Here is a 23,801-nt window from a genome sequence, read left to right as displayed (position 1 = left end):
GCACTCTATGCTTACTATATTTGTCTATGATTTAACTGACAAGATGTTTAACACTTTCTGTTTTGCCAACAATTGTTTGTGTTAAATGTCATTATCATCAACGTGTCATTTCATTTATCAACGTGAAGTGGCCAGTTAAAAAGAGGTCTCATTTAATTATCTCATTAACAGGGTGTTTTTACGTAGCAAATTTGTTTTCCAATTTTCTCAAAAAACATCATAAAACCTAAATGTTTCATACTTAAATATACTCCAGGAGTCGAGTATTATCAGCTGTAAAAATATTGGTAGCTAATTTGTTAGCACCTTATATTAAGTTCGGATATATAACTTTTTTGGCTAATATATATTAGACTGCATGCTTTCTCTTGTCTATGCTTAAGCTAAACATATGGCAGTAGTTAGCGATTCGGTGGCCAGGCAATGTCAATGAATAAGAAATAGGTGATATGGAGTCTAACCTAATACGTCTATTCCAGAACATATCCTCAACAATTGAATGTAAAGGTATGAGCACGATAGTTGAAGTCACGCACACAACAACAAAATCATGTAATGACAGTGAGATTTTGAAATTAATATTCTTTTTAGGCTTCCGTATTTCGTACCAATATCAAGTTGATATCAACTGTAAAAAAGTTTCTTGAAGGTTTTTTTTATAGGCTTTTAATATCGTACGTTTAAGTCGCATTCACTCATTGATTCATTCATACTATTTTTGCGATTAGTAGGTACTCTGTGCGAGCAGTGTGTGTAATCATTCACCTCTCCTGGCGATACGTACATATAATAACTATTATATTTGACTATAGCTACCCGCACTGACTTCGCACGGATAACACAAAACCTTAACAAATTGTACACCTAAACTAAAGCTTCCTCAAAAATCTTTCTATTGATAGCTGAAATCCGCATGAAAATCAGTTGAGTAGGTTTTGAGTTCATAGTGAACATACATTCATATAGTTACAGACTGACGCGGCGGGAGACTTTGTTTTATAAGGTGTAGTGAATTAGTGATAAATTCAATTAACAGTAACCTCACAATATAAAGATGTTCATTGTGCTGCTTATCTACAGTTCATGGCATGAAAAACTTTTTTCCTACCATAATTCAATAAATAATCCTTGAAATTAAAAGGTTTGAATTCTCTTCGCATAAACCAAGTTTTCAAGGCTACGCCGCCGATTCGCCGCCACCGCCAACCAATTTTGACCGGCGAACCGTCGCCGGCTAAATGCCTATCGGGCGGCGCTAGACGTGCGCGCCGGTCGAAAATAATTGGGCAACGGCGCGCCACCAAAAAATCCACGGCGGCGGCGTGGAATTTTTCAACTTTTCAATATTAAGACGTATAATGAAAAGTCATGCTTAACCCTTAAATCGACAAGGGAAAAAAATCTTAAAAAACTGTGTTAGTATCATTTTTTCGGTGTTATTATCTTATTAGGTATGTGGTTGTTTATTGTAGAAAAATCATGAAAAAAATCTATTTATAATAGTTTCGAAAAAAACATAGGTATGACAAATATGTTGGATGTTGCCAGGTTCGGTGTAAATAAAAAGATACGCTGCATAATGAAAAGACGTCTAGTATTTTGGACGTTGCCGAATATACAGTACTTTATATGCATAAGGTTTTTTTTTTGTCAATATCATGTTTTTTTTTAAATTAATATAGAATAATTGCTTTTAATTACAAATACACTTACTGATAATGTCAACTTATGTTATGAACTAAAGTAAAACCTACTATTTTTATATTTTTCCAAAAAGTTTATAGCTCGTAGGTGGTAAAATTTTACCAGTCATTGGCGTCATTTTATTAACATTAAATCAAACTTAGCGGGGTATCGTAGGATGCAGCAACATCTGAACAATGGTATACAATAATGCATGTAATTTTATCAATATTTTCGTAAGAACTTTCTTAAATGAAATCGGGTCTGTCTCTTGATGTCTTGATGAACGCACAGGAAAAAAAATCCGTAATAATATTTTTTTATCTATTTGGTTCATTACGTTGTAATACGACAAATAATGACTTAGTATGGTGTTGGTGCGACATAAAATAGTAGAAATTCAATTATATAACCAGAAAAATTCCGTAAGTACGTAATTATTGCCATTTTTAAGTAAGTATTTTACGTCAAAAATGTGAGATTTACATAGGAAGTGGCGCCCGCAATCATTTTCAACTATTTCTTATCGGACTATAACCTATTACATATTTTAACGCTGCATAATACTGTCTTATAAAAAAATATTCGGCGCGAATTTTAAACTACCGGCGGCGGCGGCGGCGCGCGTACTCCTTATGGCGGCGGCGCGCACGTCTAATCGGCGCTCATATCTTTGAGATTATAAACTACATACATAATAAAATACAATTAAATCAACAATTAAAAAACAATTAAAAGAATCAAATGAACGCTATTAAAAATGTATTTGTCAAAATCATCACCTAACAGCTAATTTCACCAGCAACATGAAAACGGGCATTCTAAAATCCGAATCTTAAGTATTTACAACTTTACAAGCGGGCCGGACAACGTCCTTGACGAGTAGCGAAGGAACGAATCGTGGTACTACTACAACCGGTATTGGCACTTACTTATTACCGGTAATAGCTTTAGGAGTAAACTATCAAATAGTGGTATTTGTTGTCAATTGGCTAAACCGATAACACTATTGAATACTGGTATTCGAATACCTCTATTCGGAGCTTAAGTGATATAAATACCCAAATTCAAATTACACCGGTTATACCTCAATAATAACCTGTAGTCAGAATACCGGTAACGGTCCCTGGTCGAGGGTACCTGATGATTCCCCGACCAATAAATTCGCAGAGGGATCGCAAGCGATTTATTTCAGTCTACTTATACAAACTTTAGATTACTACGCTAAAAAGCTAAAAACTAAGCTAGAAATAATGGCCCCTGTTAGTAAATATACAAATTCTTGCAAATAATGGGCTCTGTATTCAGCTGGGGTACCTAATAATTCTCCGACCAATTTTTAGCAAATTGTCGATTCGCTTACAACGTTTCGCTAAAATGGTTTCGCAGAGTCAATTATTCGTAGATGTAACTTTTGGTCGACTAACTTTTGGTAGACTCTTGATACACATATCATTCAGATCGCTTCTGTGTAAATTAGCAGACCAATTTGGTAATCTTTTCATCAAGCAATCTTCAGTCGAGTAATGTTATATAACTTTTTTAAAGGTTTTTGTCAAGTGGCATTCGATCACACTATATATAAGTATTGTGGACGGTTTTGCCTGTGGACACTGTCGGTATTTAAAGAACTACTAACGACAGATAGACTACACTGAGAGAAAAATCATCACCAGGAATTAAAAAACAGTTCTGTACTGGGGGAAAAAATTAAGTTATAGTAATAATTATGGAAGTTTCACTATTTCTGTAAAGTTTATTTATTTCTACAAACAGCTCAGTAATCCCAAATATAATTTCAACAAACAGATAATAGAAATTGCAAGAACTAATAGAAATTGCAAAAGTCAATTTGTTCCTATTAGTTAACTCTCCTTGTCCCCGGATTAAGTTTATTTTTGTAATTCTAAGTGTATTTTTGTTGTACTTTTCTCTCAGTGTACCATCGTGAACTTAAAAAAATGCATTTGCTTATGGCTTCTTTACACGATGGACCAACGCCGGCCACTACAAGGGACGCAGCCAGGGCCGGATTAAGCATGTGGCCCTAGGCAGTGCGAGGCTCGGGGTTACAGTCAATTCTGCATATTCAGTACAGGGAAATAAGTTTGCGTTTTTAATTTATTTACAATAACAAATTTGATAGCACTCGCAGAGCAAGTCTTATTTTAATCTTCAAAACTTCTATGAAATTATGACTTATAAATAGCACTTACACTGCGTATGCCTATCAAAATCATTGGAGACTTTTCTTGGTCGTACTCTATTCATTTACCAGTCAAGCTAATATGTAGATCCAGGGTCATATAAAGAATCAAAAAAGAAACGCGAGCGCAGCGAGCGCGAAATTTTTTGTTAACAATATCGCAAATTATGAAAATCGGCCTTTTTACGATATTGTTAACAAAAAATTGTGATTTTTTTTTTTTAATATCGCAAAAAGGCCGGGTATCATGCAATCTCCATCTGGGCTTAAAACTCCGAAGTAAAGCGAAGTTAGGGGTCATCCATTAATTACATCACACGTTTAGGGGGAGGGAGGGGGTCAAGAAAATGTGACATATTGTGACATGGGGGAGGGGGGAGACACAAACTTTGTGACGTCACTTTAACTTCATCAGTAAGTTTTTAAAACGATAATCGTTTTTATTCGTTTAATTTTCTTTCCTAAGCAGTTTTGGGTTATAAAATTAGTAATATTTATATCGTCAAAAATATTTTGATAAAATATTAATAGTACTTAGGTAAGTACCTTTTACTTAATTCGATTTGGCGATTTCGTAGAAAAAATGTGACGTCACACTAGGGGGGAGGGGTTTGCCAAATGTGACCAAGCGTGACAAGGAGGGGGGGAGGGGTCAAAAAACCTAGAAATTCGTGTGACGTAATTAATGGATGACCCCTTAGGACACCCTGACTAACGAAAAGTCAAGCTTTATTCGTCTAAAGCTTTGCATACTAAACGATGATTCTGAGGTCTTTGTAGACCCTGGAGACAATATCAAGTCCATAATAATTGCTGAAAAGTTGTACCAAGAATATTGCCCATAGGTACAAACAGTAGTTGTACCTATGGACAAAAATGTCAATTTTAACAAGAATTTTATATCTATGGTTCCTCTATAGCTAACGTGACAAAACTAGTCTGCAATTATAGACTACATAATAATTATTCAAAAGAAATAAATAAGTTTATGACATTGTCAATAGTTTATGATTTATGAACAAAATAAGGCCAAAATCTGGAAAATGTTCACATGTAGAACACTTGCCCCTACACTTAAGTAGTCGGAATATTACCAAGAATGGCATGCGATTTTTTGTAAGGTCTATGGAGCCCTTTCCATGCCCATATAGACCTGCGCTCTAAAAGTCCTATGACAGTCAAAGTCAATTAAAAGCTGGCATGGCATGTTTAAAATTTAAATTTAAACTCCATAAGTTAACAATTTAAAAAATTGCTGTTTATTATTCTATATAGGTAGGTACCTACCGTGTTTCAGCCAATGGTTAATATACTCGGGCAATTTTGATGTACCAAACTCAACGATCATTCTACGATAAGTAAATCTGCTTACCTATCGATCAACTGACTACCTACTCTGCATATTTATACCTAATGAAATTCTGTCAAATGATACTCTGCCAAAGCGTCTGCGAAACAAAAATCGGCGTAATTCTACTCGGGGAATCAAATCGGGCACCCTATTAGGGTTGTGGGCATGCCCACCGTGCCCACAACGGTGGATCCGCGCCTGTATCGGCTTTTGCCGAATGCGCGTCGATTGATCAGGGGAGACCCTTAAAATACGTAATTGATCCGTTCTTAATATATTTAACTTTCACGGTATTTTAAAAGCTAGCGTATAGGTACAATCTTTGTAGGTCGTCCTTACGTGTCGGTAAAACGTACCGTAGGTATGTATGTATTACTCGTCGAACGTCCACGGTAAAGTATAAATGCTATCATTATAAAGATAAATTATCTTAGACTACGAATATACCGGGTGTGGCCTGTAATACGAGCAAAAAACTAAACTGTAGGCTGTACTCCTCATACTGACCAACATTTGTTCAGAAACTTTTCAAAATAACTTGTGGTTTGATTTTTAATACACTTAAAGTTAATTTAAAGTTTCTTATTATTGCTAATTTGGCGTGACAAGCAATACCAACGCCATATCATTGTGATTGACGAATCGACGAATCACAATGATATGGCGTGGCGATGGCGTCCATTGAAGAGAATATTTATATTGTATGAAAAATAGGGAGCCTAAATTAAATACTTCATAATTTTTAAAAGTTGTTGAACAAAAGTGTCACCGTTTGAGGAGTACAATCTATGTTCTAATTATTTGCTCATGTTACAGGCCACACCCGGTACCCGGTATACCTATCCGTAATTTGGCCTTCAATATCTCTTTATCTCATTGGAAGAAAATAAACGGGGACTTGAATTTGTAGGGGGGATATAGATTTACGGATATGTACATGTGCTTGTACAGTATAAATGACAACAACCATTGAGAAGGACTAATCGCAGCTAAAGAAATATGCGGTTAGCGGTCATCTTAGGGTAAGTATATAAATAGGTTTAATTTTTAAGCCTCAATTCAGGCTTTGTTTCAACTTGATTGCTAACTATACAAACGTAATTGAATATTAAACGTTAGCTATCGGTTTAAAATCTACTTAGGTTTAAGCAACTGTTTTTATGCTTACAATGTACTTGTATAAAATGTTTGAAAAAAAGGACTAATAGGTACTTAATAGCTCATTGTTTATAAATTTCTGAACTCACTTTTAACCCATTTAAAGTGATACATTTCGGCCCTAGGGCATTTTAATACTTTCCAATTAAGTTTTTTTTTTTACTACAAGCAATGAAAATTCGGTTCTACGTAGCTAAATGGATTTCTGGTATAATATGCATTGTGATAGCTATTTAACTCCCGATCCTATAAAAGCGATCCTTTTACCTAAATTGTTAATTTAATTTAGGGTCTTTGCCCAGCAGTGGGACACTACAATAGGCTAATAAAAAAAATTAGGGTACTAAAATACCAAAAAGAGTTTATATATTTAGCCATGTTTTGTAAAATATGAACCACATAATGTACACCTACTAAGTATTTTACTTTCCTTGTATTCGAAATAAAAGTAGAGTGTTTAACTCGAGTAACAATATACTAAAAAAAAATTTAATAGAAGTTTGACGTTTAAAATAACACTTGCACTGTGTGGGCTATCAAAATCGCTGCAGACTTTTCTTGGCCTAACTCTATTTCAGTTTTACAGCATTGGCTCTCGGCAACAATGCTCACTACACAAAGCAGTCGAGGAAGTTCCCTGAGGGCTTTGTATTTGGCACGGCCACCGCCTCCTACCAAATCGAGGGCGCTTGGAATGAAGACGGTAGGTTACTGATTTATTGTCTAATGATGTGAAATCAGACATCATTTTTAGGGTTCCGTACCCAAAGGGTAAAACGGGACCCTATTACTAAGACTTCGCTGTCCGTCCGTCCGTCCGTCCGTCCATCCGTCCGTCCGTCCGTCCGTCTGTCACCAGGCTGTATCTCACGAACCGTGATAGCTAGACAGTTGAAATTTTCACAGATGATGTATTTCTGTTGCCGCTATAACAACAAATACTAAAAACAGAATAAAATAAAGATTTAAATGGGGCTCCCATACAACAAACGTGATTTTTGACCAAAGTTAAGCAACGTCGGGAGTGGTCAGTACTTGGATGGGTGACCGTTTTTTTTTATGAATTAGTAAAAGCTGTGGAACTCAATATTGAGCATGGCGCGATTTATTGTTGGTCAACTTTTCCGATAAATATTCTACTTTAATAGGGTCAAGATAGCATGGACTTTAAAGTTGAGGAAAGTCCATTTTACGATCCAGTCACATACTTAAATCAATGTCATTTGAGTAGGTTCAAAAGCTGTTGACTGTTTTAATAATACAGGTAAAAGTGAAAACATCTGGGACCACATGACCCACAACAAACCTCACGTCATCATTGACCAAAGCAATGGTGATATTGCTGCAGACTCCTACCACAACTACAAACGCGACGTCGAGATGATGCGAGAACTGGGAGTGGACGCCTACCGGTTCTCCCTTTCTTGGTCTAGAATTCTACCTTCAGGCTTTACCAACGAAATAAATCAAGCAGGCATCGACTTCTACAATAACTACATCAATGAGATGGTCAAGTACAATATACAACCAATGATCACGCTATACCACTGGGACTTGCCTCAAAAACTACAAGAACTAGGAGGTTTTGCCAACCCTCTCATAGTTGAATGGTTTGAAGATTACGCTAGAGTGGCTTATGAATTGTTCGGCGATAGAGTTAAAGACTGGATCACTTTTAACGAGCCTAAAGAAGTTTGTTATCAAGGCTATGGTGCTACCACCATGGCGCCGCAGCTGAATTCTACCGGTGTAGGAGACTATCTGTGTGCGAAGAACTTGTTAATTGCCCACGCGAAGGCGTACCACGCGTATAACAACGACTTCAAGCCCAGCCAGGGAGGGCGCTGCGGCATCACGATCGCTGTTACTTCATTTGAGCCTCTGACGGATTCTGACGAGGACGAGGCAGCAGCTGAAATGAATAGACAAGCCCAGGTTAGATGGCCAAACTCACTTTTGGTGCATGTTTTCATGTGACCGAAACTCTTAATAATCCTAAAATATTATTTCCTGAAGGACATTGTGCTAGTCTGTGCGGAAAGAGTAGAGTCATGGAATGTATTATATTTTATATTACATTAAATGCCCCATTATATTCCACGACTCTTCTCTTTCCGCACAGACTACATCGATTCTTTAAAAAAATTTAAATAGTTACTTATTTCTTAGAATCAGCTTACGCTACACATATAATCAGTGCCGTAACATGTTCTAAATTCATAATTTTTTTAATTTTCAGTATGGCATATACGCGGAACCCATTTTCTCTGAACAAGGCGGGTTCCCCAAAGAATTTTCCGAACGCGTCGCTGCCAAAAGCAAGGCGCAAGGTTACCCTAGATCTCGACTACCAGAATTCACTGAAGAAGAAAAGGCATACGTCAAAGGATCTGCAGATTTCTTTGGAATAAACCACTATTCGTCTCTTCTGATATCAGCTAATGAATATAAGGGTGAACACCCAGTACCCAGCATGTACGATGATATAGATACTGGAGAATTTGTGCCCGCAGACTGGCCAACAAGCGCTTCAACGTGGTTGTTTGTAAGTCACTATCATATTAGAGAAATGGCAGCCTCTAGGGACTTTGCCAGAGTCAGTTACAAATAGAGAATATATATATAAACAAAATTAATTATACGTTATTAACAAGAAACGATGTACCCCACCAAAAAGGCAGGAATCCTTGTTTGTAAGTTTTTTTGACTAATATAGTACCTACATATTAGCATGTAGTTACACAGAATATCTAGAGCAAATCTAGAGTAACGTCTTGGATAAGTCTACACGTCAAGTATGACTTCACTTTGAAATTGCCAACTCCGTGCAGACTTAGCGGAGAGGAACTCTATAAAGTAGTGTACCTACTTGATAGAGTTCCTCTCCACTATTTAAGTCCGCTGTCCGCTAAGTTAGAAACCTTTTCATTGAATAGGTTAATTTTACAGGGAAAAAACAAGATTCCTTTTTATTTATTTTAATAAGTAATCAACTGTGTCACGATTTTATCGAAAAGATAAATTTCTTCAAATAACTATAGTAGTGTACCCTATGATGGGCGTGGAACCAGTAATGGGACAAAAAACCACAAATCCTGTAAAATAAGTGTCTAAAAGTAGTTTATAAACATTGCCTGTATATTATCATAAATAAGAGTCCTAGAGCTGTTTCAGTTTGAAGTTTTATTAAATTTGGTTGTTTTTTAAGAAATTGGCGTCAACCCAAAAGTTGTCGTGTCACTGAAAAAAAATACCACTACGAATTCTTAACAACTTCGCTAAGAGAGGTGAGTTAATTTATTAAATTTTAATTAATTAATACTTGATGAAAACTAGAATGTGTTTTGTTAATTGCATTTACCATGAGATAAGGTATACAACATACTATGTTGTGACTCCACAGATGTAAAAAAATAGTGGTATTTGGCCCAATCCCATTATAGGAGCTGTAAAACTGCATACCTCCTATAATGGGACAATTTACATAATGATGCTTGCCATGCCATCATTTCATGTTTAAACAATACAGAAGTAAATTTAGTTACGAAATATGTCAACCAGGAGGTATGCTCGGACTTCGGATAAATTAATATCGTTTTTTAGTGTGGGTCAAATCTTGGTAGCCGAGTTTGAGCCACTTTCCCGTTTTCCGATTGAGTTGAAATTTTGTATTCGTAATTAAATATGCAAATCGGATGATAATGCAATATTATGATAACACGGACCAGATCTGATGACCTATTTCACTATTTTATACTGATAGAGCAGTGTCCATTACTGGGGGGCCCATTACTGGAGCTTTGGTGTCCATGACTGGAGAAAAATAGCATAGTTTTAATTTGTTAAGTATGTGGAAACTCATTGCAGTATCTTTGATACAACACGCCTGAAACATGAAAGACGGGTAGGACTTTCATCTTTCAATACGCTAAGCGGTAGACCATTCACATGTATTAGGGAAATATCACAAATACTCCAAATTCCCTCTTAAATGTCCCATGACTGGTGCTGTTACTGTACTTAATTACCTACAAATCTTATTTTATCATTGAACAGCAAGCACCGAATAGCATGTACAACGTCCTAACCCACTTGCACAAGAGGTACAACGGGCCAGTGTTGTACGTGACTGAAAACGGCTGGTCGACGGGTGAGGGCCAGCAAGACGACGACCGCGTGCGGTACTACCGCGCCGCGCTGGAGGACGCGCTGGACGCCCTGGACGAAGGAGTACGCCTTGAAAAGTACATGGCCTGGAGCCTTATGGATAACTTTGAGTGGATGCAGGGATACAAGTAAGTGAGACAGTTAACTTCCACTAAATTACTTTTATAAGCTCGTCTCGACCTCTCATTGCTCTGGGATAGTGATCCCAGTATATGTTCAATTTCATTGATGTAAGTAGTAGTAGAGAAATTCCTCAAGATTGGTAATTTTTTTGGCAACCGTATTGTGATTTAAAATAGCGCTATGATTTTTAAAAACTGCTAGCTGAACCTACTGCACCTTAAATTGACATCGTTAGCGATAGGGGTGACAAAAGGTCGCCAACCACTGGGACATTTATCTTTGTTTTAACCAAGCTTAAAATATCGTGATGATCAAATGTTCTATCTGTGATAAAGGAATAACAAAACCCTAAATTAGAGCCAAAGTCAAGTCAAATTTCTAAGTCATATTGATGTTATTTCTATAGGGAGCGTTTCGGATTGTACGAGGTGGACTTCACATCTCCCGAGCGGACGCGAACCCCGCGCAAGTCGGCGCTCGTGTACAAGCACATCGTCGCCACTAGAATGATCGACCACAACTACGAACCAGAAAGCCTCGACATCACCATTGATGAAGGACATTAAAGACGATGATCGCAAAATAATGCAGTTTTGTTTTCAAGCTACCATAATCATTTTCATAGATAGACCTACTATTAAATGTGGCGTAGTGTTTTACTTATACCGGGTGTGGCCTGTAATTACGAGCAAAAAATTAAACTGTAGGCTGTACGCCTCATACTGACCAACATTTGTTCAGCAACTTTAAAAAAAAAACTTGTGGTTTGATTTTTAATACACTTGAAAGTTTATTCTAAGCTGCAATATATTGCGAATTTTGTTATGTTTAAGGCGTGACAAGCAACGTCAATCACAATGATATAGCGAGGCGATGGCGTCCATTGAAGATAATATTTATTTTGTATGAAAAATAGGGACTCTAAATAGTACTTCATAATTTTTAAAAGTTGTTGAACTAAAGTGTCACCCTTTGAGGAGTACAATCTATGTTTTAATTATTTGCTCTTGTTACAGGCCACACCCGATACGCGTAAGTACCCAATATTTATTTTCGGCACTGTTGCAAACAGTATATCATCTTGACAGTTATTCACTCAATGAATAGAATCGGGCGTTACTTTGCGGAAATCCATATTAATTAATACCAAAAACTTTGCTTATCCGCGAAAAAACTACACTGATTGACTAGCAGTACTAGCACGTTATCTTTTAGCGGATAAGCAAAGTAAGTAATATTTCGGTATTAAGTAGTTAGATATTAACTCCACTTTGATCAACTGGAACCTCATGCCTACCGGTGTCATACCTACAGTGGCCTATTTTATAAAGCTACAAGTTACAATTTACAAGCGGAAGTCTCTTTCTAACCCTATGTGTTAGAACGAGACTTCCGCTTGTAAATTGTAACTTGTAGCTTTATAAAATAGGCCACAGGTGTCATCATCATTCGTCGCTGGAAAGCAATAATGCTTTAACCCGCAATACAATTGTAGTACGAGTTACAGCATTATTGCTTTCCAACGACGATATCCGTCCGTAACAAATCCAGTGGCCCTACCGCGAACCACGTTCGACGTGTTGCTTTTCTGTTGCACTTGTAAACTCGTACGTATGTGTGACAGGAAGGCAACACGTCGAACGTGGTTCGCAGTAGGCTTTCAGATCAAATTCATAATCTGTTACTTATGAGATACAAGTAGAATACGTCTTCAGATTCATCCGCAGATTTATTTCCTTTTATCTTCCGTGTATATCCTTTAATCATTACCGTGTAGCTAAATATTATCTCGAAAATTAAACCCAGAGAGAACGTGCGTTTAGTACCTATGCACCTAGGTAGGTAATTATTATCTTCCTTGCTGATATGGAATGATTAAATTGTCCCAATCAAATTACGATGGACGACCAGAGGGCTTACCGCGAAAAACGATAATCGAATATTCGTTATCTGCCTCTCTATCGCTCTTCCAAAGTGCGAGAGAGATGCGGTTAACGAAATCTTGATTTTTGCGGAAGGCCTTCTGGTTTCGTAGTAAAAAACCATAACAGTTTATGACCTGAATAGCTTGCTTTATGCTTACGGCCCTATAAAATATTTACGTGCGGGGGCAATAGGTATATTTATTAAAAGATCTACTTTTTCCGATAAACAAATATTTTGAAAACAGGGAATATTACGCAAAACTCTGCATAGAGGGCGTCACTAACTCAATCATATGGCCTACCGTGAAACGTGATAATCGAAAGTTCGGTTTCTGCCTCTCTATCACTCTTGCTTATTCGATCGATAGAGAGGCAGATAACGAAATTTCGCGTTTTAAACTCTCTGGGAAATTAATTCTTCTAAACGCTATTTTGAGATCTATTTGATTGGCCTATTATACAAATTTATAGTTAGTAACGAATTTATCACAAGTTAACGTCATAAAATTCAATCTGCATTTGATATATTTTCACCCTACAGCACGTGAAGTTACTTAATAAAAGTTACAGGGAAAATTATTGTTTTTCCAAACAAACGAGGCGGAAACGATTTCCTATACACGTAACGCGTTCGCTTAGGTATTTAATCTGTTATTCGGGTCACAGTTGTTTTTATCGATGAGATCTATTCTGTTTCAACAATTTGATACGGTTTTCATCACATTTTGATAACCTTCAGTCGTGTCAAAATGAACGTCTGATGAGACCACTCCCGTAGACTAGGTAATATCAAAATGGCATCTAAATGATGTCATTCAGTTATCGTGCGTTTAACTTAATTGTCCGTACATATTTAGTGACCGTACAAGTTGGAGGATCTGCCATCTTGTGACCGAAATCGGAAACTTAAACCTGACATTCACACTTCGCACCAAAGCTGGTGCTGCCCCTTACAGTTCATGCACGTTCCCTAGTGTCGCGAGCATGACGCACAATAAATGACATCATTCAGATATCAGTGTACGTTCTAATTGGCCTGATAATCTAGGTACCGCAAAAATTGAAAATGGAAATTTCCTTATCTGTCTCTTAATCTCTCTTGCACATTCGAACGATAGAGATGAAATCTCTATTTTCGCAGTAGGTTTGCAACTCGTAAGCACCATCAGCGTGAGCCGTTAGCACTTATTCTTGCACTTGAGATGCCTGATTTATGAAGGTCGTATCAAAATATGAAAACCATGTCAATATGTTAAGACAGAATCGGCATCCATTACATTAACGCCCGCCATAAGAGACAACAGATAACGCGTGGGAAGGCCCATGTGCCATGTCGGTGAGTTATTGTACTGACATAAAAAACACAATGTACATACCTATACATATATGTATTTACTTAAATAGGTAAAGCTTTGTACAAAAGGTTTGTATTGTGTTTCGATGTAAAATAGCGAACAATACTCGATAAATAAGTTGTATGGTAGGGTTTCAGAATTTATGTTAAGTAAGTACCTAATAACTTATTTACTTTGTTTTTGGAACTCTTTTTACGCTGAATAAAAAGGTAGGTATCTTTTGCGTTTTAATTCCATGTTCCATTCCACAGTAGCTTCATCTATTTACACCTACGCTATTAACTAAGTCCCGTTAATAGCGAATAAGTAACTACCTATTTTAAAGTAAGTACTTATTTATTTTTATTTCATGTGGCGGATGATGTACTCGTATAGGATACATTTTGACTCGCCAGTGAAAAAATGCAATGTCAAAATTAGCATTTAAATCCCTTTAAATACTTTGCGATGTCTACACGAAAGACGCGAACGAGTTTATCATACAAAAATGTATTCGACCCATCATCCAAACAAGCAATAAACAGGTCACATGATATAAATTACCTACTTACATGCAATTTGGCGGCTGGTCTCCTCATTAAGGCCCCTGTACATATTGGCCATATTGGGCTAGCGGCCAGTCTGGGGGACGCATTTATGCGTTAGAGGGATCAAGTAATATTGCTATCTCATTCTACCGCATGGCTGCGTTCCTTGGACTGGCCTGCGTTGGGCCAATATGTACAGGGGCCTTTACTGCAAACGATGGCCGTCTTAAGAGTCCCCAGCAAGGTCGGCCGAATGTCATCTTCCCATACAAACGGAGTTTCGTTCTCATTTTAAACCTATGCGTTGGATTCTGATGAAACTTTGCACATAGGTACAGGTATATCTATAATCTAGACCTGTTCTTAATTTATTTAGCTCCAGTTTATAAAACAAATGAAATAGAGCAAAAACAAGTTTTGTATGAAAATTTATTTTCGTTGTATATTTTTAACTATGATATATCAGAAGGTACTACTAATCACAGGACTAGATATACCTCGTCCTATTGTAAATACATATGTATATAAAAGTTTCATAGCAATTTTAAAATGAGAGCGTAATTACGTTACTATGGAGAACCGAGCTGGCTGAGGAATCTTAATTAAAGGGCTTCTTTTATGTTACCATCGTTACCCGAGCATGGCCGAGCTCGTAATACCTACAGGCAGCCAATACAAATATAAATTCCAGATCTGTAACTACTATTTTTCCTCTATAGATAACTATGGAAACTGTTTAAAATTTTGATTGTCCAGTCCCACGGCTATATTTTTACTAGCTATTTTATGCTAAAATAATGTTGGTGATGAAAACTGCAGATTCTTGCTATTAACATTTATTTCTTGGAAAGTTACATGCTGAACTATTTCTATTTTAATTTTTAGGGATGCGCGCGCGCGCTCGTCTTGGTGGTTGTATAGGCTCTGGCGCGGGGCCGTCCCCCGCTGCCTTCTTTCCCCTCTGTCGCCTTACGCGGTAGGACCGGTCCTGGACATCCTCCCCGCCCTTGGAAGGACTTGCAGCTTCTTCCAAGACATCAGACTCCTCCGTTGTGGTTGGCAAAGGGCAGACTTTGTTGACGCCTCGCCGTTCAACGCCTCGGTAAGTCAGAAAGTCAGCGACTCTGGCCACTCCGTCATCGCCGGGGTAAAGCTGCTGAACTCGGCCGAGTCTCCATTTAAGTGGTGGTAAATTGGGTTCTTTAAAGACCACCAGATCCCCTTTTTTAAGGTTTATCTGCCGGGAACGCCATTTTGTTCTTTGTTGCAGTTCGGCCAGATATTCTTTTCTCCATCTTGTTAAATAAAAGACGTGTTGCTTGGCAAGTATTTATTACGCGACTGCCTACCCACTTATTCCCGATATATAAATATAGGTACCCATATATAACACCTTCACCCTTATTCTAAAACAATCCTCAAAGTTGAGTATAGTGTGCTACATTTATGTGCTAGGTCTAATTCAATAATTGTGTTCCAAAATATTACATAAGGCACACTGTAAATTAAAAAAGAAAGTAAACTATAACTAAGTATGTATAACATTTATGAAAATGATTTTACCTATACCTTCACCCTAAAACTACAATAATTTCCTTGGGAATAACTTAACCAGTACAATACAATATGTAAATGTTGATTTGAAAGATAGTTACAAAAAGATGCAATCAATAATTAATCGTCTATTTAGTCTTATTGACTGATACACGGGTACATAACTTATGTTGCGAGTAGGTATGATTAGACAAAGATTACATTATGTAGGTATATAACTACTGGTTTACCTGTTCGCCTAGTTATTCATAGTTATTTATCATGGTTTTTTGTGTGTGTTATACTTTTGATTATTAAACTCATATATAACAGAATGTTCTTTTGTTTTCCTATTGCTAAAGTCGTTTATTCTAAGGAGTTTGACCTAATTCCTATTCACACATACCTAATGAGATATTAATACATAATTAAAAGAAACATAGTATAAGTAACTTAAAATTAATAGGTACAATAATAATCTTTCCTGTGAGTCATCTGCGTTATTCATAATGCCTGTTTTATTTTCCTTTTTCCGTCGAGTACACTTAAAAAAAACTGACTATAAAGGGACAAGCGATTATTCCTGATACGTGCTCCTTGACTGACTATAATGAATAACGACAGAGGCCCCTTACAGAAACAAGGTAGGTATTCAATCAATTTCGAGTCCATATCTTACTGGTGGAAATCGCGTTCTTTTTGGGCGGTTAGCCACCAGTAACTCCGGAGTTGCTTGACCTGCCGCGGGCGGGTTCCTAGTAATATTTGGCTGCGTCTCAACCGGCGCTGCCTGTGCGTTGCCAGCCGCAGCGTCATCATCATCATTCACCTCTGTGCCCACCGCCGGACCGGGCGAGGGTAAAGGATACGCTAAACTTCGATGTTGTGGTGTCTCGTGTAGATTTTTAAATGGATTACTTTGCCCAGCTTGATCTATCACTCTCGACCTAATTTGATCTACGTGCCTATGTACCGTTTCCGCTCCCGATTCCTCCTTAACCGAATAGTTTGTACCGCCCAGACATTCTACAATGCGCCCTGGGCACCATTTAGTTTTATTAGTACCGAATTTCCTATACCAAATTAAATCTCCTACTTGAAAACTTCTTTGTACACCCTTCGCCTGCTTCCTAATGCGATCCTGATGCTCGTGCGCCCGTGACGTCAGCTCCGGTTTTAAGCAGTCTAATCTGGCTCGAAGTGACCTACCTAGCAACAGCTTGGCTGGAGGGTAACCCGTGGCGTAATGGGGTGTGTTATGGTAGTTCAACAAAAATCTACATAACGCCGTATGCATATTAGTCCCTTGTTCCATACTTTTTTTCATTACCTTTTTACATATCTTTACCGCTGACTCACAAGCCCCGTTCGACGCTGGGTGGTAGGGTGCGGTAAAAATATGTTCCACTCCATTACTGGTTAAAAAACCTTGAAATTCAGTACTCGTAAATGGGGGACCGTTATCCGTCACCAGCTGTTTTGGTAAACCGAAACGCGCCCACATTTCTCTAAACACGTCTATTACATAACTCGCTGACGTACCTGACATTTTAATTGCCTCTATCCATTTTGAATGTGGATCTACTACTATTAAATATTTAGTACCTGCCAATGGACCGAGGAAATCTGCATGCAACCGTACCCAAGAACGTTCAGGCCACGGCCAGAGGCGCGGTTCGTGGGCCGGCGGCGCGTCCGCCACCGCGGCACATACGGCGCACGCGCGGCAAACGCGTTCGACCGCCTCATCGATGCCAGGCCACCACACGTAGCTTCTGGCTAAAGCCTTAGTCTTGACAATACCCATATGTGGCTCATGTAATTCTCGCAACACTTTTTCTTTACATGCCTCTGGTATAACTACCCGGTGACCCCACATAATACACCCGAGTTCTTCATATAGTTCACTTTTGCGATTTAAAAACGGTTTTAATTCTTTAACCTCCACCTCTAACGGCCAACCATCTTTTAAATAGTTTAACACCCGACTAAGTAATATGTCTTTAGAGGTTTCGTTACGTAGAAGCTTATAATCTAACAACATCGCGTCAGAGGCAAAATGTAAATACGTCTGTTCAGGGACCTCGTCGCGTTCCAGAACCCCGTTGTCGCGATGGCCCTGTATCATGCGAGATAAGGCATCCGCGGTATTTTGATCAGTACGAACATATTCAATAGTAAAATCATATGCCGATAATAGTATTGCCCACCGTTGTAATCGACTCGCGGCGGCTGTTGGAACACCACAGTTGGGTCCAAAAATCGTAACCAATGGTTTGTGATCAGTGCGAAGAACAAAATTACGGCCGTATAAATACTGGTGGAATTTTTTTATGGCAAAGACTATGGCCAGTGCCTCCTTATGCACCTGACTATAATGCATTTCCGCTGCCGTTAACGCGCGCGATGCATACGCCACGGCGCGCTCAACCCCGTCGCCGCTGCTTTGAGCAAGCACCGCTGCAATGCCGTGTCCACTCGCATCACATGTCACCAGGCAAGGCAAGCGCATATCATAATGTACCAGGGCCTCCACACTGCACAAGGCCTTCTTAACTCTGATAAAACTGTCGTTCTGCCTGCCACCCCACATCCAATGTTTACCTTTGCGAAGTAACTCGTATAGAGGAACCAGAATATCGCTCAAATGCTTAATAAATTTCCCGTAAAAGTTAACCATACCCAAGAATGACCTTAATTCGGAAACATTGGTGGGAGGCGACATTCTAATAATCGGTGCCACCTTATCCGTGTCAACCCTCACGCCGTCTTTGTTTATAATAAACCCTAAATATTTAACCTCATCTACAAAAAACTCGCATTTATCCTTTCTTACTTTTAACCCGTTACTTTGCAATATGTGTAAGACCTCCTGTATATGTTGATTATGTTCTTGTATCGTTTTACTAGTGATCAATATATCGTCAAGAAAAACAATAACATGGGGCATATTTTTGAACAAATTTAACATGATCCTCTGAAATATGCCGGGACTCGAGGACAATCCATAAACGAGACGGTTATATTGAAATAAACCTCTATGTGTGTTGACCACTGTATATCTTGCCGTATCATCCAAAAGAATCTGGTTATAGGCCTGTGATAGATCAAGCTTGGAAAAATATTTGTAGCCACTAATATTACTTAACAGGTCATCAATTCTGGGCACGGGATATCTATCTACCATTAGTACCTTGTTTAGCGTAACCTTGTAGTCCGCACACAGTCTGATGGCGCCGTCCGCCTTGTGCGCCACCACCAGCGGTGTAGCCCAGTCCGAGTGGTCGACCGGTGTGATGACGCCCGCCGTCAGCATGGCGTCCAATTCGGCGTCCACGCGCTGACGTAGCGCGTAGGGCAAAGGTCGCGCCCGGCAATACACAGGCACCGCCCCCTCGCGCAGCTGCAGCGTAGCCCGCCCGCCGGTGAAGCAACCCAGGGTTCCGTCGAACACATCTTTAAACCTGGAAAGGATATCATTCATAGTAAGAGACGGGGTTTCATAATCCTTCTCCAGTTTATTGACACTCGATACCTTTAATCGCGGAACCTGAATATCTAACTCGGCAAGCCATTGCCGTCCTAATATATTAGTGGTTCCATTATCTATCACATATAAATCCAACGTCTTAACACAGTTGTTATACGACACTTTCACTTCAACGTAGCCTAAAGGATAAATGCGGGAACCATTATAAGCAAATAATCGTATACGGCACGCCTTTAATTCTAGTTGACTGAAATTGTTCTTATAAGTGTCATTATTTATACACGAAAGGGGAGATCCGGTATCAATTTCCATAATTAATGGCATATTTTGCACAAGTATCTCCATACATACCGGTGGATATTGACTCAGTCCCATTTGATATATCGGCCATTCGTCGTCGCTGTCCGTGGGTCGGCTAGGGCCCGCGCCCTCGCCGCCGTCGCCCCGCCAGCTGGCGTCCTCGGCCGGCCCGGGGTGCTCCCGGATGCAGTGCTGGCGCGCGGGCGCCGCGCCCGAGCGCGCGCCTCGCCGCCTCCTGCCGGCCGTGCTGCCTCCCCGGCCGGTCAACGCCCTCTCGTTATAGCCGCGGCCTCCCGAGCCACTTGCGTACTCCTGACTGGTTCCCCAACTCTTGGTCGCTCCTGGTCTTGCCCTAGCTTTGTGCCCCTCCTTTTCGGGACACACACGCCGTAGATGACCGACACGTGAACACGTGTCGCACACGTAATCCTTAAATTTGCACGCGGAACGCTCATGTCTAGTGTCGCCGCACGCTGTACACAGTTTTTTTCCACTTTGGCTGGCATTGTAGTGCATTCCTATCGCCGTAGATTCCACCGCACTAGAATCTTTCTCCGCCGACTCCATTGTAGTCGCTATCAGTACCGCTTTACTGTATTCGAGTTTTTTATCTGCAAATAACCTCTGTCGAATTGCGTCACTGGTAATCCCGCACACTAGTTGATCCCGGAGGTTCTCTTCTAGCCCGTTAGTCACGCTACTGAAGTCACAAAACCTCGCCATTTGTTTTAACGTGGCCACGTACTCGGCAATGGATTGGCCATTTTGTTGTCTGCATTGCCGAAACTTATAACGTTCTGCTAACGCCGATGGCACGGGTTCCAAGTGATCCTTCACTAATTTCACCACTTTAGCGTACGTTAATGTAGATGGTTTTTCCGGACTACATAAATTCACTATCAATTCATATGCACTTTCACCTACGTTTGCAATCAAGGTTGGTAGTTTCAAATCGTCCGTAACGCCATTAGCTAAAAAGTACATGTCCAACCTATCGCAATATAAGGTCCAATTGCCCGTTTTCACATCAAACTCCGAAAAAATTTACCTTTGCCAGCCATTTTTACCGATAAAACACTTAATTACACAATAATTTTACCATTCGCCGCCACTGTTAAATAAAAGACGTGTTGCTTGGCAAGTATTTATTACGCGACTGCCTACCCACTTATTCCCGATATATAAATATAGGTACCCATATATAACACATCTCTCCCAGAAGTTGCATCGGAGCTGTTCGACCAACTGGTACCTTGTGCGAATCTTCATGTTTTCAGGCTTCTGCGGGCTTGGTAGTGACGTCAGCGGCCGCCCGATGAGGAAGTGCCCTGGGGTCAAAGGAGAAAGGTCGTTTGGGTCAGGTGATAAGGGAGTTAGGGGTCGGGAGTTAAGGATCGCTTCAATTTGAGTGAAAAGCGTGCTTAACCCCTCGTATGTAAGACTAACATTCCCTGCTATACGTTTAAGATGAAATTTGGCACTCTTTACGCCAGCCTCCCAGAGGCCGCCAAAAGTTGGAGAGTATGGGGGATTGAAAACAAACTTTATGCCCCTATTAGTCGCAAAGTCAGTTATGCTACTTAGGTTTGACTGCAACACTCTGCCCAACTCATTGTTTGCTCCGACGTAATTTTTGCCATTGTCACAGCAAATGGAATCAGGTTTACCTCTTCTAGCGATAAATCTCTTAAGGCAAGAAATGAAAGCTTGGGTTGTGAGATCACTGACCGTCTCAAGGTGCACAGCTTTAGTAGAGAAACAAATAAAGATGCACAGATAGCATTTTGTGGTTCTACTGCCGCGACCTGTTTTGCTGGCAATCATGAAAGGGCCAGCAAAATCGGTTCCAGTAACCTGGAAAGGATAAGATTGAGACACCCTAGTCGTAGGTAGATTACCCATTAATGGTGCCATCGTCCTACCTTTCATCCTGACACAAGTGACGCATTTATGCACAATGCTTCTAGCTAGTGTTCTTCCGCCAATAGGCCAGTATGTTTCTCTGAAAGAGCTGAGAAGCAATTGAGGACCAGCATGGAATAATCTTAAGTGCTCACTTGACATCAGGATTTTGGTAAGACGATGGTTTGATCGCAATAGAATAGGGTGCTTGGCATCGTAATTAAGGTTCGCGTGTTTTAACCGACCACCTACTCGCAGCAGTCCCTTTTCATCAATAAAGGGAGATAATTGCAGAACATTGGATCTTTTAAGCGACTTGTGTCCTTGAAGTGCATTTATCTCAAATCCAAAGGACTCCTGCTGAGCGGTTTTAAGAAGGAAGGTAAGAGATTGATGAAGTTCAGTTTCATTAAGAGAACCCACCGTTTTGTTTTTATGACTTCTGCAGTTGTTTATGAACCTGTAAACATATGCGAATGCTCGCTGAAGGCGTAAAGGATTCGAGAAATTTTCGAATTTTACGAATTTTGGACTATCATTTCGGACATGATGAACTTTAATTTCAGGCAATTGGGTTTCTGAATGCCCAGTAAGCTGCTGAGGCCATTCAGATTCAGGTTTTGACAGAAACTTAGGACCGTTCCACCACAGCGCAGAATCAACAAGCGCGCTAGGTTCAACGCCTCGAGAAGCCATGTCCGCTGGATTCAGGTGAGTCGGTATATGTCTCCATGATTCGCGTTCTGTCAATTCATGGATTTCATTAACTCTGTTGCAAACGAAAGTCTTTAAGAGTTTCGGCTGAGTTTTAATCCATCCTATGGTTATTGACGAGTCAGACCAAAACGTTTTTGAGTTAACTTTACACCGCAAAGCTTCACAAACCTTTGTTGCAAGCCGCGCTCCTAAAAGAGCAGCACATAATTCGAGCCTGGGAATCGTAACAGGTTTCAAGGGAACAACGCGCGTTTTGGCGCATAATAGGTGGATGCTTACGTTGCCTTCATCATCAGTTGAGCGTAAATACACACAAGCAGCATACGCGTCTTGTGAGGCATCCACGAAACGAACGCACGACACGAATGAAGATCTGTGGAGACAGGGCAAGCGCACAGAACAGACCTGGGGATTGAAAGTGCAAGCAACACGTCTAAGTTTTTAATGATCCTATCCCACGTCTTTTTTATGCTCTTTGGCACCTCTGCGTCCCATTCTAATTTAAGTTCCCAAAGCTTCTGTAACAGAATTTTAAGTGTTATTGTGCACGGGCTTAGCAAACCTAAAGGATCGAAGATCTTACAGGTATTCGATAGAATTATGCGTTTGGTGACTTTATGTTCATCTTTGTTTATGTTTATTTCGAATCTGAGAGTGTCAGTACTAGGTGCCCACAGTACTCCCAGTACACTTGACTCTTTTGACAAATTATGAGAGTCAGATTCTGTAGCTTCCTGAAATATTTTTGGACAATTTGTCTTAAATTTATGTATAGGAAGACCAGCAGAGTTAAGGACCTCGGTAACCGACTTTAGGATGTGAGCTAGTTCGCCCTCCGTCGCGGCACCTGTCAAGAGGTCGTCGACGTAAAAGTCGTTTTTTATTACCTTAGACACGACAGGATCAGAACATTCCATTGCTAACTGAACCAGGCACCGGGTGCTTAAGTAAGGTGCACATGCAGTGCCGTATGTCACTGTGTTCAGCTGCGGAGTTTTAAGAGGCATGTTATCCTGCTCTCTCCATAAAATAAGCTGGAGATGTCTTTGTGACTCATCTATCATGATTTGTCTATACATTTTTTGAATGTCTCCAGACAACACGTACTTATGCTGGCGGTAGCGAATGAGTATATTAAACAACTCATCCTGGACTACGGGGCCAACGTGCTGAATGCTATTAAGTGACTTGTTTGAGGATGATTTCGCTGACGAGTCAAAAACAACGCGCAAGCGCGTAGTTTCGCTGCGTTCGCGAATCACAGCGTGGTGGGGCATAAAGTACCCGAATTGAGGCCTGCTAATCTCAGTTAAGTGACCTAGCTCCTCGTATTCACGAATAAATTTGCAATACTCATTTTTAAA

The 23,801-nt window shown here is 39.7% G+C and overlaps 3 protein-coding genes across 3 annotated transcripts; 1 reads left to right on the top strand and 2 right to left on the bottom strand.

Moving 5' to 3' along the window:
- Nucleotides 1-6,203: 6,203 nt before the first annotated feature.
- Nucleotides 6,204-11,254, top strand: LOC134666902 (myrosinase 1-like). Its single transcript, XM_063524208.1, has 6 exons — nt 6,204-6,262; nt 6,977-7,101; nt 7,663-8,333; nt 8,638-8,943; nt 10,455-10,693; nt 11,095-11,254. Exons 1-6 carry the CDS (start codon nt 6,240-6,242, stop codon nt 11,252-11,254), a joined length of 1,524 nt encoding a protein of 507 aa, XP_063380278.1. The 5' UTR covers nt 6,204-6,239.
- Nucleotides 11,255-15,583: 4,329 nt separating this feature from the next.
- On the bottom strand, nt 15,584-19,935 carry LOC134666456 (uncharacterized protein K02A2.6-like). The gene is made up of 2 exons (XM_063523617.1): nt 19,870-19,935; nt 15,584-19,492 (listed from the first exon to the last, which is right to left on the bottom strand). The coding sequence occupies exon 2, from the start codon at nt 19,342-19,344 to the stop codon at nt 16,681-16,683; it is 2,664 nt and encodes an 887-aa protein (XP_063379687.1). The 5' UTR covers nt 19,345-19,492; nt 19,870-19,935; the 3' UTR covers nt 15,584-16,680.
- LOC134666901 (uncharacterized) lies at nt 19,487-23,444 on the bottom strand. The gene is made up of 5 exons (XM_063524206.1): nt 23,325-23,444; nt 23,021-23,171; nt 21,071-21,146; nt 19,870-20,701; nt 19,487-19,492 (listed from the first exon to the last, which is right to left on the bottom strand). Exons 1-5 carry the CDS (start codon nt 23,442-23,444, stop codon nt 19,487-19,489), a joined length of 1,185 nt encoding a protein of 394 aa, XP_063380276.1.
- Nucleotides 23,445-23,801: the final 357 nt, after the last annotated feature.

Source organism: Cydia fagiglandana, chromosome 8 (genome assembly GCF_963556715.1).
Source record: "Cydia fagiglandana chromosome 8, ilCydFagi1.1, whole genome shotgun sequence".
NCBI classification, from domain to species: domain Eukaryota; kingdom Metazoa; phylum Arthropoda; class Insecta; order Lepidoptera; family Tortricidae; genus Cydia; species Cydia fagiglandana.
The sequence above is the reverse complement of the archived record's forward strand: the minus strand, read 5'-3'. Positions and strand labels throughout refer to the sequence as shown.

Coding starts and splice junctions, on each gene's coding strand:
- LOC134666902 (XM_063524208.1), top strand. CDS start 6,240: ATGCGGTTAGCGGTCATCTTAGG. Junction 8,944..10,454: donor GCGCTTCAACGTGGTTGTTT/GTAAGTCACTAT, acceptor ATCATTGAACAG/CAAGCACCGAATAGCATGTA. Junction 10,694..11,094: donor GAGTGGATGCAGGGATACAA/GTAAGTGAGACA, acceptor TTATTTCTATAG/GGAGCGTTTCGGATTGTACG.
- LOC134666456 (XM_063523617.1), bottom strand. CDS start 19,344: ATGCTGACGGCGGGCGTCATCACACCGGTCGACCACTCGGACTGGGCT.
- LOC134666901 (XM_063524206.1), bottom strand. CDS start 23,444: ATGCCTCTTAAAACTCCGCAGCTGAACACAGTGACATACGGCACTGCA. Junction 23,172..23,324: donor CTGATCCTGTCGTGTCTAAG/GTAATAAAAAAC, acceptor AAAATATTTCAG/GAAGCTACAGAATCTGACTC. Junction 20,702..21,070: donor AACATGAAGATTCGCACAAG/GTACCAGTTGGT, acceptor GAATTTATGTAG/TCCGGAAAAACCATCTACAT.